General features: G+C 38.5%; 2 protein-coding genes across 2 annotated transcripts; both read left to right on the forward strand.

The window, feature by feature from the left end:
* Positions 1–3,093: 3,093 nt before the first annotated feature.
* Positions 3,094–5,755, forward strand: LOC149655935 (uncharacterized). The gene is made up of 3 exons (XM_089845070.1): positions 3,094–3,765; positions 4,041–4,730; positions 4,847–5,755. The coding sequence occupies exons 1-3, from the start codon at positions 3,094–3,096 to the stop codon at positions 5,753–5,755; spliced, it is 2,271 nt and encodes a 756-aa protein (XP_089701196.1).
* A 2,434-nt stretch (positions 5,756–8,189) lies between these two features.
* On the forward strand, positions 8,190–14,702 carry LOC149655936 (uncharacterized). Its single transcript, XM_089845072.1, has 5 exons — positions 8,190–8,395; positions 9,045–9,132; positions 9,203–9,355; positions 9,517–9,668; positions 12,851–14,702. Exons 1-5 carry the CDS (start codon positions 8,190–8,192, stop codon positions 14,700–14,702), a joined length of 2,451 nt encoding a protein of 816 aa, XP_089701198.1.
* Positions 14,703–15,274: the final 572 nt, after the last annotated feature.

Raw genomic sequence — 15,274 nt, forward strand, 5'->3', positions numbered from 1 at the left:
CCCCCTTGCGCGAAAGAAGTGCGTCCTGAATCTTAACGTACCAGAAATTTTTGTTGCTACCCCCCCCCTACTTTCCAATTTTTCGGCGTATTTTATAGAACGCGTTTCTATCTCCCTATTTCCCTCCTCTTTGTCTTAACCACCTACTTCCACCTTTTCGTAGTATTTCTCTGTGATATTACTGGTTTAAGTAAAGTTCCAGTTAACTTGCATAAGAAGATGCACAATGCCATTTTTCTTCATAACGTAATGGTATTTGCGGGAAAAGGACGTTTGGTTGTGAGGTCCAATAAAGTTCAACGTTAAAATTATTTCATTTATTTAAAAAAACTTGACTTGGAAAAACCACTTTGAGTACCATACCCAAAGTATATGATAGTTCTTTAAAAATGGTAAAGCTTAGTTATAAGAAGTAAACATTTAAGAGTTATTTATTTATAATCCTCATTTTACAGAGTTCGAGCAATAAAAATGTACTGGAAATGGTATTTCAAAATGTCACCAACACATTTCTGAACCAAATAAGGGAACTAAATGTGTACGATGAAGACTTTCTACAAAAGGCTATTACAATATTCAATATCCGAAATCAATTGAAACACCTGTATACACATGCAAGTGTTAAGAACATAGACGCTGAGTGCATGAGACAACTGCGCATAAAATTGATCCAATACTATTTGAATGGAAATGGTTTTTTCTAGAAATTTTCAAACATATTTTAAGAAATTGTTTAAAAGTATATAGATATTTAACGAAAGCGATTAAATAAAAACGACAAAAATTATTAAGAATGTATTTCTATTTCTTGAAACCTACCGAAAAGTATGTTTAATGAGAATCAGTTGTGTAACTATTACGTTTGTTGTAAGGCAAACCATACAATGTTGACAATGAGCTAACGAAGTTCATATTGTGATCGCCAAAAACATGAGGCGTTCAAAAACGTAGAAAGCAAATACAAAAAAAACGTCAGAAAAGTTACCAAAGCACGAATAGTGATAATTATTTCGTAGGTACTATCATATGGCAGACTAATCTTAGCAAGAAAAAAAATATGAGATAAATTGAAAATATTTATGCGTTTATTTTTACACATTTTACACAAACATTCCTAAAAGAAATGGAAACTAGTTACTGTAAAGGGAAGCAGTGTTAACTCGTGCGTGCTGTCCATGAAAAAGGGGTTCAAACGCATCAACGTACAAATTGTTTATTAACCTACAATTTTTGAACCATCTAAACCTATAGGACTAAAACACTTGAATATCTGAGTTACAATACCATTGCTTATAGTTCAAGCCATGTATTAGACTTTATTTCGCAACTATCTAATTGAAGTCTAATTGACCATGCCATTGCTTAGATCCATCGTCATGAAACACTACATAGAAAAACTTAGACCTGCCACTTAGAACCACAGTGCATTTGCCACAATCTAAACAAATAGTACAAAACAATTGGTGTTCAGTAGATCAATTTCGTCGACCGTATAGTAGTAGAATAAAAAATATCTTGGAAGTTTTAATTTATTATTTATCTATTGAGACTATGATAAAACATGTGTCTGCTAAAATTATTTTTTATTCCTCTATATATACGTGAAAGTTGATTGTAAACCGGGTTCTTTTTTGGTTTGACGTTGTTATATTCACATACGATGATTAGTGATTATTTTGAAATAAATGGTTTTACTTAGTTAAATTTAAAGTTGAGTCGGTTACTTGTTTTCTTTGTCGTACACGTTCATTTTGGTCCGTCGAGCCGGATTCAACGTATCGATCGAATTTACAACTCAATCTCGTTATCCTGCCATCATAACATCGTGGGACACGTCAAATTCATCAAGTCTAGCCTCCCAACACATTCAGCAAGAAATTAATCAGAATGGACTCGCTTGTTGCTAAACGTAAAGCTCTTAAAGGTCAAATCACTCGTATTGAGAACAACATCATGAAGCAACCGCTCCAGCAGGAGCTAATACCATTGACTGACGTCGCAGTGACGCTCTACATTGACAAGGTTCAGAAGCTAGCTGTTGGGCTTGAACACTTCAGGAAGTCATTAATTCTAAATGTACAGCTCAAGAATTCGACACTCACGAATCTGAATACAACACTCTCATAACAAGAATTGAAGAATTGGATATTCTTCTTCAAAATGCCAAGGTCAAGACATCAGCTGCCATACTACCACCGATCAAAACCATAGCCGACATCAAACTTCTGCCAATAGATCTGCCCAAGTTTGGAGGAAATTACATCGACTGCTTTCCATTTCATGATCTCTTCATAGCAACTGTTCACAACAATGTATCGCTATCAGGAGCCCAGAAGTTGCATTACCTCAAGAATTCCACATATGGCGATGCGGCACTACTAATTCACTCAATTCAACTTACTGACGGCAATTACAAAGGTTGCAATTAAAACGTAACCGTTACAATTCACAATTGGCGGGATTGGCGCGACGGGTATTGGAACATCGCGAGGTAGCGTTCAATTGCATATCAAGACAGGGGCGCATTCGACCGTTTCCATACAAGCTCTAGTCCTAAGAAGGATCACTGAAAACTTACCAACCTTCTCATTTAATCCAAGCCATTGGTCGCATATGAAAGGAATCAAGCTTGCAGATTCTAAGTTCCACATTTCAAGTCCTGTCGATTTATTACTTGGTGCAGATGTATATTTCAAAGTCGTTGGAGGAGGTAAACGAAGAGGCAAGGGACGATTACCAATGGCAGTCAATACAAAGTTCGGCTGGGTCATGGGAGGACCAATCGGGCTCACGGAATCGAAGCATTCAGAAATCCACGTCCATGCCAGTACCCTAGATGAACAAGTAGCCAGGTTCTGGGAGTTGGAAGAGATGGCGTCCACAAAAGCACTAACGCTAGAGGAAAATCAATGCGAACAACACTTCAAAGAAACCTACACCAGGCAAGACTCTGGAAGATTCATGGTCCGCTTACCGTTCAAGAGTAATAAAGTGGAACTCGGTCATTCAAGAAAATCAGCAGTTCGACGTTTCTCGTACATGGAAAAACGTCTAGAGAACGATGTCAACTTATAGGATCAATATAGACTGTTCATGGAAGAGTATATATTAATGGGACATATGGAATTAGTACCACAAGAGCAGATACTTGAAAAGGCCTACTATTTACCACATCATGCCGTCATCAAAGAGTCAAGTAGTACGACGAAGCTGAGAGAAGTATTTGACGCATCAGCAAAAACATCAACAGGACTATCGCTTAATGATGTACTCTTAGTAGGACCGAAACAACAGGATGATCTCATCAACCTTTTGATACGCTTCCGCTCATTCCCGATTGTGATGACTGCAGGCATAGCAAAAATGTATCGGCAAATTTTGGTACATCCAGAGGACACAGACTGGCAAAGAATAGTTTGGCGGCGAGACAATTCGAAGGCTCTAGAAGAATATAGACTTCTTACGGTGACTTATGGTACATGCTGTGCTCCTTATCTCGCAACCAAGGTTCTACAACAATTGTCTCAAGACGTCCAAGAGAAACTTCCATTGGCAGCAGCAGCATTAGCTAATGATTTTTATATGGATGATTTAATGACTGGAGTGAATAGCAGAACAGAAGGACTGAACCTCCAAAGAGAATTACTTATGGCAACAACAGAAGCTGGGTTTGAACTTCGGAAATGGACTTCAAATGACCCTACCTTGTTAGACACATTAAATCCCGAACTACGAGAAAACCAGAATGCCTTACGAATCGACAGCGTGAAACAATCAAGACCCTAGGCTTGTTCTGGACTCCGATGGCTGACTACTTCAGCTATTCAGTAGCATCATTACAGGACAGGTACATAATTACGAAGCGAACAATATTGTCGGATACGGCTAAAATCTTCGACCCTCTCGGTCTGTTAGCGCCAGTTACAATATTGGCGAAAATATTGCTTCAAGACATGTGACAACTTAAACTTAACTAGGATGAATTATTACCACTGCATCTAATGCGAAGATGGGAATAATTTAAATTACAACTACCGCAGATAGAGAAGTTAACCAATCGACGCCATATATCACAACCTAACGTACAAGAATCTAGTCTACACGGCTTTTCGGACGCGTCTGAAAAGGCGTATGCCGCAGTAATATATCTTAAAACAAGATCTACGAATGGTGAAGTCAACATTGAATTGATCGCCTCAAAAACCAGAGTGGCTCCGCTAAAGAAAACCACTTTGCCAATATTAGAGCTTCGCGGTGCTGTTCTATTAGCGAAGCTAATCAAGTTATATCAAACTTCAATCAAAAAACCTGTTTCAAATATTCACTGCTGGACAGATTCTACAATTGTCCTGGCCTGGGTCACGTCGCCTCCTCAACGTTGGAAAACATTCGTGGCCAATAGAGTCGCCGAATTGCAAGAAGCATTGCCTAACGTTCAATGGCAATATGTTTCAGGTGAAACAGATCCAGCAGACTGTGCTTCACGAGGACTTCTGGCAAATGAGCTGGGTCAACATCCGTTATGGTGGCATGGACCTTCATGGTTGCCGTCTTTCAAACCAGAAAAAAGTTCACATCAAGTAAAGGAACCAGAAGAATGTCGTGTCGAAGAAAAACTAGTCACACTAGTCTCAGCACCATGTCAATTGGACAACTCCATGCTAAACAACTACTCGTCTTTAAGAACTTTGACACACGTAACGCCCTATATGCTGCGATTCGTTTTTAATGCAAGTAGACCTAGAGGCTTCAACACGCACGCATATCGCCAGATAAGGTCCACCCGATGTTACTTCCACGAAGACATAAACTAACGGACTTGATAATTAACCACGAACATATCAAGCATTTGTATGGAGGTGCACAACTCTTGACCGCCGTGATTCAACGACGATTTTGGATCCTGGGCATTCGAGACGCAATTCGTTTCCACGTCAGAAGATGCGTAAGGTGTATCGGACAACAAACGTTTGCTGCAAAGCAGTTAATGGGACAGTTACCAGAGCCCAGAGTCAATCCAGCACGAGCGTTTGTAAATTGCGGGGTGGATTATGCCGGTCCTCTTGTGCTTCGAGTCCTAAAGGGTCGTAGTCAGAAAACATTCAAAGCCTACATAGCGCTCTTTGCCTGTTTTACTACACGTCCCATACATCTATTGTTGGTGAGCGATATGTCAACGGGAGCTTTTCTGGCGGCGTTAAAACGATTCGTCTCACGACGTGGAAGATGCTCAAATATTTACAGCGACTGTGGCACAAACTTCATGGGAGCCGACCGAGAACTCAAAGACTTTATCAGATTTATCTCATCGAATTCAAATAGCTCTGATATCACACAATGGACAGCCGAAGAAGGCATCAATTGGCATTTCAATCCGCCTGCAGCGCCACATTTTGGTGTTTTATGGGAAGCCGGAGTGAAATCTGTTAAATTTCATCTGAAGCGAGTCATCGGCAACACAACATTGACATACGAAGAATTGCAGACGCTATTATGCCAGATTGAAGCTTGTCTTAACTCAAGACCCCTGACATCCATGAGTTCAGACCCGAATGACTTGTCGGCTTTAACTCCAGGACATTTCTTAATTAGATGCCCGATAACTGCCATACCTGAACCAGACTTAATCTCACAAAAACTCAACAAGTTGACTTACAAGTACCGTATAATAGGAAGTTTATTATGTTTCAATAGTGGTACAAGAAATGAAAGAAAAGATTTAGCGGCTTTTATTATTAACTATGACAAAAATTAAATATATAATAATCCATCTGCTTTTGCAATGACAAAATTCGGTTTACTTTTTCCTACCTTGCATCATAGTTATTTATCTCGAATCCAACAAATTGTCATGAATACAGTATTAAGTAGCGTAAAACCTAGGCCCTGGGGTTGGGATTTGTAGCATGAATCGAAGCGGACTACGTATTTTGTAATTCCAAAACAGAGCTGGAAATTAGCTTTATTATAAGGAAAGTCACTATATTACATAGACAAATTAAAATACAACTTAAGCCTTGGCCGTAAAGAGCGTCGAAAAGCTTACTTTAAATGATATAAAAACCTCTAGTAACTGTAATTATTTACCTGAATTACTTTTCTAGACGAAAATTCGACCTGATAACGACGTATTTCTTATTAAGGGTGCTATTGTTAATTAGAAAACACATATAAAGGTGCTCAAGCTCGGATGAAATACCAAAGTTATTTGTCAGCGTCTACTGCTAAGAAATTAGGAAAATCAGCAAGAAAGCCAACATTTGAAATTTGTCAACGTAACTTGTTAGCACCCACAAACCTAGGCCCTTCTAGTTGTCAACGAGAACGAAATGAAGAAATAGGTTTAAGCGCGCTATAAGGTTAGGCTGACTTCTGACCCAAAAGTAATTTTTTGACGTACTTTGTTAATTACTTAAAGTACAATACTTAGACTTCAATAATCAAAAATCGAAACAGGTAAGTTTCCCATTTAATAAATGCCTGTTAATTTAGAAGTATTCCGAAAACTAACTACGCTATACTTTTTCGTATGGCCTATGACAATTGCGTTAAAAAAACGAAACAGTTTTAATGCTTTTTCAATGGGACGCTAATCCTAAAAGGTGTGACTTTTTCTTTAACATTACGGAAGGGTATCAAGTCATATCTACAAGGGCCTACCGGCCTGTAGAATTTTTGGCTTTAAGGCTTGATCTTATTACTAGAGTATGGTTTCGTATGCAAAACACCATATCCAATTGTCAACCAAACCCTTGTAGTAGGGTAGAACGCTAAAATTTTTTTATGTTAAATAAATAAACCTGCTAGATTTTGCCAGGTACCAATAATTTGGAAGCGTTTCAATTGAAAAATAAGTTTTGTGAAGACATCTCTCCTTCAATGCCCTTCAAAGGTTTTATAAATGATAAACCAATATGGACTCGTTTTTTAAATTTTAGTTTTAGGAAAATGGATTGAATATCCCTGCAGTTGCAGAAGTAACAAAGCGAGCCCACATACCTGTTACCAGGAGCAAAGTAACTTATTATAAAATGAAACTATTCATGCGGGAATTGAAAGTCGAGAGATATTCGGCATCTTTCGTGAAACCTTTCTGTGGAATGTTATCAAAGACAGATACGCCAAGACAGGAACTTGTAAAACGAAATTAAGCACACATCAAAGGGCATCCTACTGGGCGATACATTTCAGCAGAAACATTTTGAAAACCCTGATTGAGACAATCAACAAAAGGTTAGTTCCCCTTTCTTAAGTTCTGCATTAATTACGATAGAGATAAATTTCTCATTTGTCAGATTGCGCCAGCTGACTGAGGGGATTGCTACGAGGATCTGAACCCTTCTCACAAAGTGGAATCGCATCCTTGTCAGACAGTCGAAGAACCGGATGCTTTCGTCGTAATCAACTTGAATGCCTTTTAGGGCAATTTTTCGCGTCTGTATCCATGGATTCTCCGCATCCTTCATCGCTTTCTTTTTCGAAATATACGTGAACGCGTTGAAAGTTAACATTTGTATATCTTAAAACATCCGCTTCGTCTTTGAAAGAAAAGCTGACGATATCCGCAATTCATTAGCTTATTTCAAAATTCTTTAGAAAAGTACTTGCTACTTTTTCGATAATACTGATTTCACCCGGTAGAAATTGCGCAAAAGCTTGTAACCGTCCACACACGCACCTCCTTCCCGGGAAAGCGTCGTCTGCATTACATTTTTTGTATTACTCTAGAGAGGCGCCTTACGCGCCCTATCATTGTATTCCGTTCTCCCAGAGTGTCGCCTCAAGCGCCACTGCCGCATTTTGTTTTTGTGATACGCGATAAAACGACGCGGCCTGTCTGAAAAAAGGGCAGTCTAGTCTGTGTTCGCGTCAAGTTCAGTTATTGTTTTCTTTACGCTTAATAAAAGTTCTTTTGTATTCAACTCTGAGTCTATCCTTTCGAAAATATTGCTAGTCATGGACAATAAGTCCTTTAAACGGGAACCTGGGAACTTCTTAGTTTTCTAGTTTTATTCTAAATTCTTTGTGAGCCGTGAAAATTAGGCCCCCTTTTCCTATATTTTGATTTTACGGTTACATAAAGTGGCGAGCTTGCCAGGACTCGTTAAGACTAACATTACCAGTTGTACTTACACGCGCACTTCTGAATATTACTTGTGCCTTTGCTTGAACTCATTAACTGTCGCGTCATGAATCCCCCCGATCCGCAAACTTTGGTCGCGGCGCTCAACGCGCAGTTACCGGGATCCTATTCTCACCCGAGGAGAAACACTCCTCCTCCAAGCCTTGATACTAGTCCTACGCATGGACAAGCGGCTAGAGGACTCCCGCCGCCGCCACCGCAAGGTGCAGCGCCAAATGATTTGATTCAAACTATTCAAACGCTTGCAACTACGTTAGCGAACATTGGAACTGGACCAGCCGTGAAATTAGGCCCCCTTTCCTACATTTTAATTTTACGGTTACAAGCTTAAATTTGTCGTGATCATCCTGTTTTAAAAGTACGATACAGAATACATATTAAATACATTAAAAATAATTATTGTAACCGATAATAGAAATCACTTTTCACAGTTCCACGTTGACCAGCACATAATGGAGAATGTTTAGACGCTTTAGTGTGCATAATGTTAAAATTAAAGTTAAATAACGTTACACGGCAGTCTTTCTTCACGTAAGTTTTAAGCATTCATTTCAAAATTCTTGCCACTTCCCTAGCAATATCAATTTTCGCTAATGCGAATACAAATTGAGGTTTTTTATGCTCTTTCAAATATTTTAGTAGAATTTCGTTAGACGTGTTCTATTTATAATCACATTTGGCTCTGAAGGCACATAGATTGAGCATGAACTTTATACATGTGTCTTTGTTACTAGTAATCACCACATATTATTGTGAACAACCAAGGAGAGATAACTGGCTATATGATAAACTTCCTTCGTGATCTAAAACGTTTTGACAATATCAAGTAATATAATTTGAAGTCAGTTTTCACGATACTTTTTCATATCTAATAACGACAACCCTTAATACAATTTGACAGAGTTACTACCACCCTCAGTGCAGCACCAGTTTATGGTGTGAAAGTTGCTAATTCGTGGAACGGGTTTCTCGGTATGCTTCAGAGAAATGTCAGTTATTGGAAATACGCGAACAGCTTCTTCTGTCCATAGTGATACAATAAACGCTTGCCTGACATAGGAAGGAGATTTTTCTATATGTCCATTGGTCTTGTCCAAGGATCGTTTCAATTCCTTTCCTACTTCGCACCCGTTTTTGATTAATAGGACGCAATTATTATTCGGAACAAATCAATCGAACGGAAATGAAATTTATTCTGTTGTTGACAAATGGGTAAACTATCATTACTAATTTCTATATAAAAAAGTTAAATGAAGTTGTAAGATCTGATAACAGCAAAAACTGCCGTAGAGTAGACAGATTAATATTCTCCTTTCAATTTGTAACCATATTAAAAAGCATCGAAAATAATAATTGATCTTTGATTAATGTAGATAGTTGTGGTTCTCTTTGGTTTGGTTCTGCTGATTTGCATGGCGGGGAAACTGAGCTCCAAATGTGGAAAAGTGAAACTGGAACTTCCTCCCATGTTTTTGTTGCATGCATTCTGGGGACGAGTTAAACCTTGCAAAGAAACTCTTTGTCTGTTTTACAGTTTTATCCGTGTCTTCTTTTAAGGTCTCCAAAGTTTGAGGGGCGAGGGAGTCACTCGGTTTCTTTCTCTCGTGTGGAGTCTGGCTTCTTTCGTATTATTGGTGTTTGTGTCTTCGGAAATGACATGACAGTTTTCGAACAAATCGGAGGCCCTTTCCCTTGACAACATTGATGATATAGTTCTCTTTCCGAATGCAGATCGTTATTTGACGAAAGGACCGGCAACCTACAGTTTTGTTCAAGTAATTTTTAAAAGACATGGGGTTATTGAACATTACACGGTTAGTGTCATAGTGGATGGAAGCTTTTACTGAAGTGACCTAGTTACATGAACTCTTCATTAAACAAAATAACGAAAAATATCATCATTCCACAATCCTCTCCCTTTAGACAGTTAAATTTTGTTTGTAATGACGGCAAAATATATGTAACCTATATTTTTACCTCTCCGAGTGACGTATGTCACGGAGAGGTTCTAATTTCGACGTGTCTGTGTGTCTGTCTGTTGTTACACCCACGTGACCGCGTTCGCAGTTTGCAAATCGGAGCAAACGTGTTCTCAATTTCCGGAAATTTCGGAAATTGTATTACACTTACAGGCTATTACTCCATTGCCTGTCTAACATCACCACCCTCTTGTGGCCTTTGTACATCCCACATTTACACCAGTCTGTACACACTGGCTTCTAATCACCACCATCTTCTGGTCTTTGTCCATCCCACATGGACACCAGTCTGTACACCTGGCTTCTAATGAGATCCCCACCATCTTCTAGTCTTTGTCCATCCCACATGGACACCAGTCTGTACACACTGGTTTCAACACACCACCATCTACTGGTCTTTGTTTTTGTCCATCCCACAAGGACACCAGTCTGTACACCTTGCTTCTACTCCATCATCATCGTTAAGGTTAAGACATACGCGGCGATCGGCCAGGGTTACGAGAAACGTCTGGCCTCCCTAAGGTGGGGCTTCCACCAAAGGTTCACGCAATTGCGCTGTTCTTATCCATAGCTTCGATTCGAAACCCTTATATACTACCTATTTTAGTAAGGCGAAGCAACCGGCGTATGCTTCATTTCAAACGCCAATATTAGTCAAGTCTCTCAAGAATGTTTAATTGTTCTTTTTTAAAACGATGTAACGTTCAATAAGGCGAATAACTAACGAAGAAAATATTAAATATTAATTATATTTATTTAAATATTTAAGATAATCTTGTTTTTATATTTAAGATAATCTTTTTTCTCAATTCAAAATTAATACGGAAAGAGTTATAAAGCAGTCTATTTTTTTGTCTGTGTGTGTCTGTCCGTTGTCACACAAGTGCGCCGAGTTAGCAGTTCGCTTTGTTTTGATGTGTTAAGAAATCCTACAGAACCTTAATATTCACTTTTTCCATAATATAAAGTGAATATGTGGAAATCCTTTTCGTAATTACGATGCATTTTGTACTTTTGTAGCTTTAAAGCTCTGTTTCATTTTGATATTCCAAGGATGTTTTTTAATATTATTATTTGAAATGTCTGTTTATATATTACTTAAGCTATACTACATCTGTATATAGAATAATCCTTGTTTTAGTTATTTCAAGAAGAAAGCTAAGGCCTGGATTCTGTCGGGTAAATCAAGTTTGATCCGCAATAGGCTTAGTAAACCAAAGAGTAAATAATTGAGACCTGAGGTGGAGTAAACTTTGGGTTTTGATTATCGTGTCTGTAATGAAGGGACATTAACGGTTCAGAGTGAGCCGAAAGTTCAATACACGTTTAAATAACCAGATATAGATTTTATAATAGAAAAAAGCATCATGGTAGCATTAGATCAGTGAAAGGGCTAATCGTTATCGGGTTAGTGGTATGCATCAGAGAATAAAATTTAACATAGAACTTAAATATTCTTTGTAAATAATGATTTGAAACCTAGGAATAGCGGATGATTATATATTTTACAATGTAGAGAAAACTATTCCATGACTTAAGCCTCGTTAGACAAAACAAAGGGAAAAAATGTTGCTCTAGTATTTCGATATTGAGTCGTATACTAGTCTTTTCCCCGACTCGGAGAGGTAATATTTTGGTTTTACCAACTTGTTGTAATTTGTAGTACGTCAACCACCCATGGTCCTGTGTTAACTAAACTTTTTGTAGTACGATAGGTAATTTCAGGACCTAAGAATTTAGTAGCGCTGCAATTGGAAAACTAGATTTTTTGAAGACGTGTCTCCTTCATACGCTTCAAGGGTTATAAGAAAGATTACTGACTAAATTTAAAAATCTTCGTTTTAGGAAAACGCATTGACTAGCCCCAAATTTGCGGAAGTAGCAAAGCGAGCTCACATATATGTAGTGTTCGGAATTTCTGTAACTTTTGTTTATTGAATAAGATCATCTGAAGAGCAATGGTAATTACTCATATATATAACATAAGTATTATTTTATACGACAGACAATTAAAAAAATCCAAGGTGTAGTAGAATCGTGTCATTTTATTCGTAATATTATTGGCTTAGTTTCAAATAAATAAATCAAATGTAATCAGGGAAACATACTATTGATTGATTAAAGTTCAACTGTGCAAACATATAAAAAATATATCTTGCCAATCGTACATTTTTTTCCCCAATAAAGCTATGTATTGTTGAAAACCAAAACAAGCCGAGATTTTAAAACAGGCATTACCTGTTAAATTAAAAAATGGTGTAAATATGGGTTTGTTTAACAAATCAAAATTTTTGCTAGTTATAGAAAAATTAAATATTTAACACCTATTTCCTCCATTTGCTTGAGTAATTTGACATACTTGGCGCAATATTTCCTCCCTTTAACACGATTAAACTTAGAAGTGATATTAGAAGTTCGGCAGATTGTCTTAAAAAGCACTATAAATGTGTTGCATAAAAGCTTAATTTTGCAATAATATTTGTAAATAGCATAATTGAATATCAGAGTTGGCAAAAATCCGAATTTTTCAGGAAAAGATTGCTGGTTTAAACCGGATTTTATTGGGGTTTTTTTTATAGGAGAAGAAAATTATTCTCTTGTGCATAGATTTGGCACAATTCTTTAACTTTTATTGCGACAGTTCTTTTCTACTAGGCCGTCTGATTGAGAATCATTTTGAATGCACATATCTTAAACTATAATATTATATATAACCACTGCATCTAAGGCGAAGATGGGAAGAATTTAAAGATCAACTACAGCAGATAGAGAAGTTAACCGTTCGACGCTATATATTACAACCCAGCGTACAAGAATCTAGTCTACACGGCTTTTCGGACGCGTCTGAAAAGGCGTATGCCGCAGTAATATATCTTAAAACAAGATCTACGAATGGTGAAGTCAACATTGAATTGATCGCCTCAAAAACCAGAGTGGCTCCGCTAAAGAAAACCACTTTGCCAATATTAGAGCTTCGCGGTGCTGTTCTATTAGCGAAGCTAATCAAGTTATATCAAACTTCAATCAAAAAACCTGTTTCAAATATTCACTGCTGGACAGATTCTACAATTGTCCTGGCCTGGGTCACGTCGCCTCCTCAACGTTGGAAAACATTCGTGGCCAATAGAGTCGCCGAATTGCAAGAAGCATTGCCTAACGTTCAATGGCACCATGTTTCAGGTGAAACAAATCCAGCAGACTGTGCTTCACGAGGACTTCTGGCAAATGAGCTGGGTCAACATCCGTTATGGTGGCATGGACCTTCATGGTTGCCGTCTTTCAAACCAGAAGAAAGTTCACATCAAGTAAAGGAACCAGAAGAATATCGTGTCGAAGAAAAACTAGTCACACTAGCCTCAGAACCATGTCAATTGGACAACTCCATGCTAAACAACTACTCGTCTTTAAGAACTTTGACACACGTAACGCCCTATATGCTGCGATTCGTTTTTAATGCAAGTAGACCTAAGGAACAAAGAAAAATCGGGCCACTTACTCCAGATGAACTTGAAACAGCACTACTGCATTGGATGCGACGAGCGCAACTCGAAACCTTCGCCGAAGACTCCGATCGGCTAAGGCAGCAAAAGGAGCTACCTTCCAAAAGCAAACTATTACCACTACACCCATTCTTAGACAAAGTGGGGATAATTCGTGTTGGAGGGAGGCTTCAACACGCACGCATATCGCCAGATAAGGTCCACCCGATGTTACTTCCACGAAGACATAAACTAACGGACTTGATAATTAACCACGAACATATCAAGCATTTGCATGGAGGTGCACAACTCTTGACCGCCGTGATTCAACGACGATTTTGGATCCTGGGCATTCGAGACGCAATTCGTTTCCACGTCAGAAGATGCGTAAGGTGTATCCGACAACAAACGTTTGCTGCAAAGCAGTTAATGGGACAGTTACCAGAGCCCAGAGTCAATCCAGCACGAGCGTTTCTAAATTGCGGGGTGGATTATGCCGATCATCTTGTTCTTCGAGTCCTAAAGGGTCGTAGTCAGAAAACATTCAAAGCCTACATAGCGCTCTTTGCCTCTTTTACTACACGTCCCATACATCTAGAGTTGGTGAGCGATATGTCAACGGGAGCTTTTCTGGCTGCGTTAAAACGATTCGTCTCACGACGTGGAAGATGCTCAAATATTTACAGCGACTGTGGCACAAACTTCATGGGAGCCGACCGAGAACTCAACGACTTTATCAGATTTATCTCATCGAATTCAAATAGCTCTGAAATCACACAATGGACAGCCGAAGAAGGCATCAATTGGCATTTCAATCCGCCTGCAGCGCCACATTTTGGTGTTTTATGGGAAGCCGGAGTGAAATCTGTTAAATTTCATCTGAAGCGAGTCATCGGCAACACAACATTGACATACGAAGAATTGCAGACGCTATTATGCCAGATTGAAGCTTGTCTTAACTCAAGACCCCTGACATCCATGAGTTCAGACCCGAATGACTTGTCGGCTTTAACTCCAGGACATTTCTTAATTAGATACCCGATAACTGCCATACCTGAACCAGACTTAATCTCACAAAAATTCAACCGCGTATCCCGTTGATAGTTGAGACAGAAACTTGTTCAACACTTATGGAAGCGATGGAGTAATGAATATTTATCCCGACTACAACAACGCCCAAAGTGGGCCCTAACAAAAACGAAATTTGCATGTCGGTGACTTGGTGTTACTAAAGGACGAGAACATGCCCCCCACAAAATGGAGGATGGGTCGCATAACAGTATTGCATCCTGGGACTGATGGCCACGTTCGTGTGGTAACAGTAAAGACAATGGACAAGGAAATCAAACGACCAATTGTAAAGCTATGTCATCTGCCGTTGGATAGTTGAAGCTAGTCGTTCAAGGGAGGCGGAATGTTTAGTAGATCAATTTCGTCGACCGTATAGTAGTAGAATAAAAAATATCTTGGAAGTTTTAATTTATTATTTATCTATTGAGACTATGAAAAAACATGTGTCTGCTAAAATTATTTTTTTTTCCTCTAAATATTCGTGAAAGTTGATTGTAAACCGGGTTCTTTTTTTGGTTTGACGTTGTTATATTCACATACGATGATTAGTGATTATTTTTAAATATATGGTTTTACTTGGTTAAATTTAAAGTTGAGTCGGT

The sequence above is a fragment of the Phalangium opilio genome, unplaced genomic scaffold (assembly GCF_054372755.1).
Source record: "Phalangium opilio isolate 3A_F unplaced genomic scaffold, DU_Popi_V2 ptg000078l_1, whole genome shotgun sequence".
Lineage (NCBI taxonomy): Eukaryota > Metazoa > Arthropoda > Arachnida > Opiliones > Phalangiidae > Phalangium > Phalangium opilio.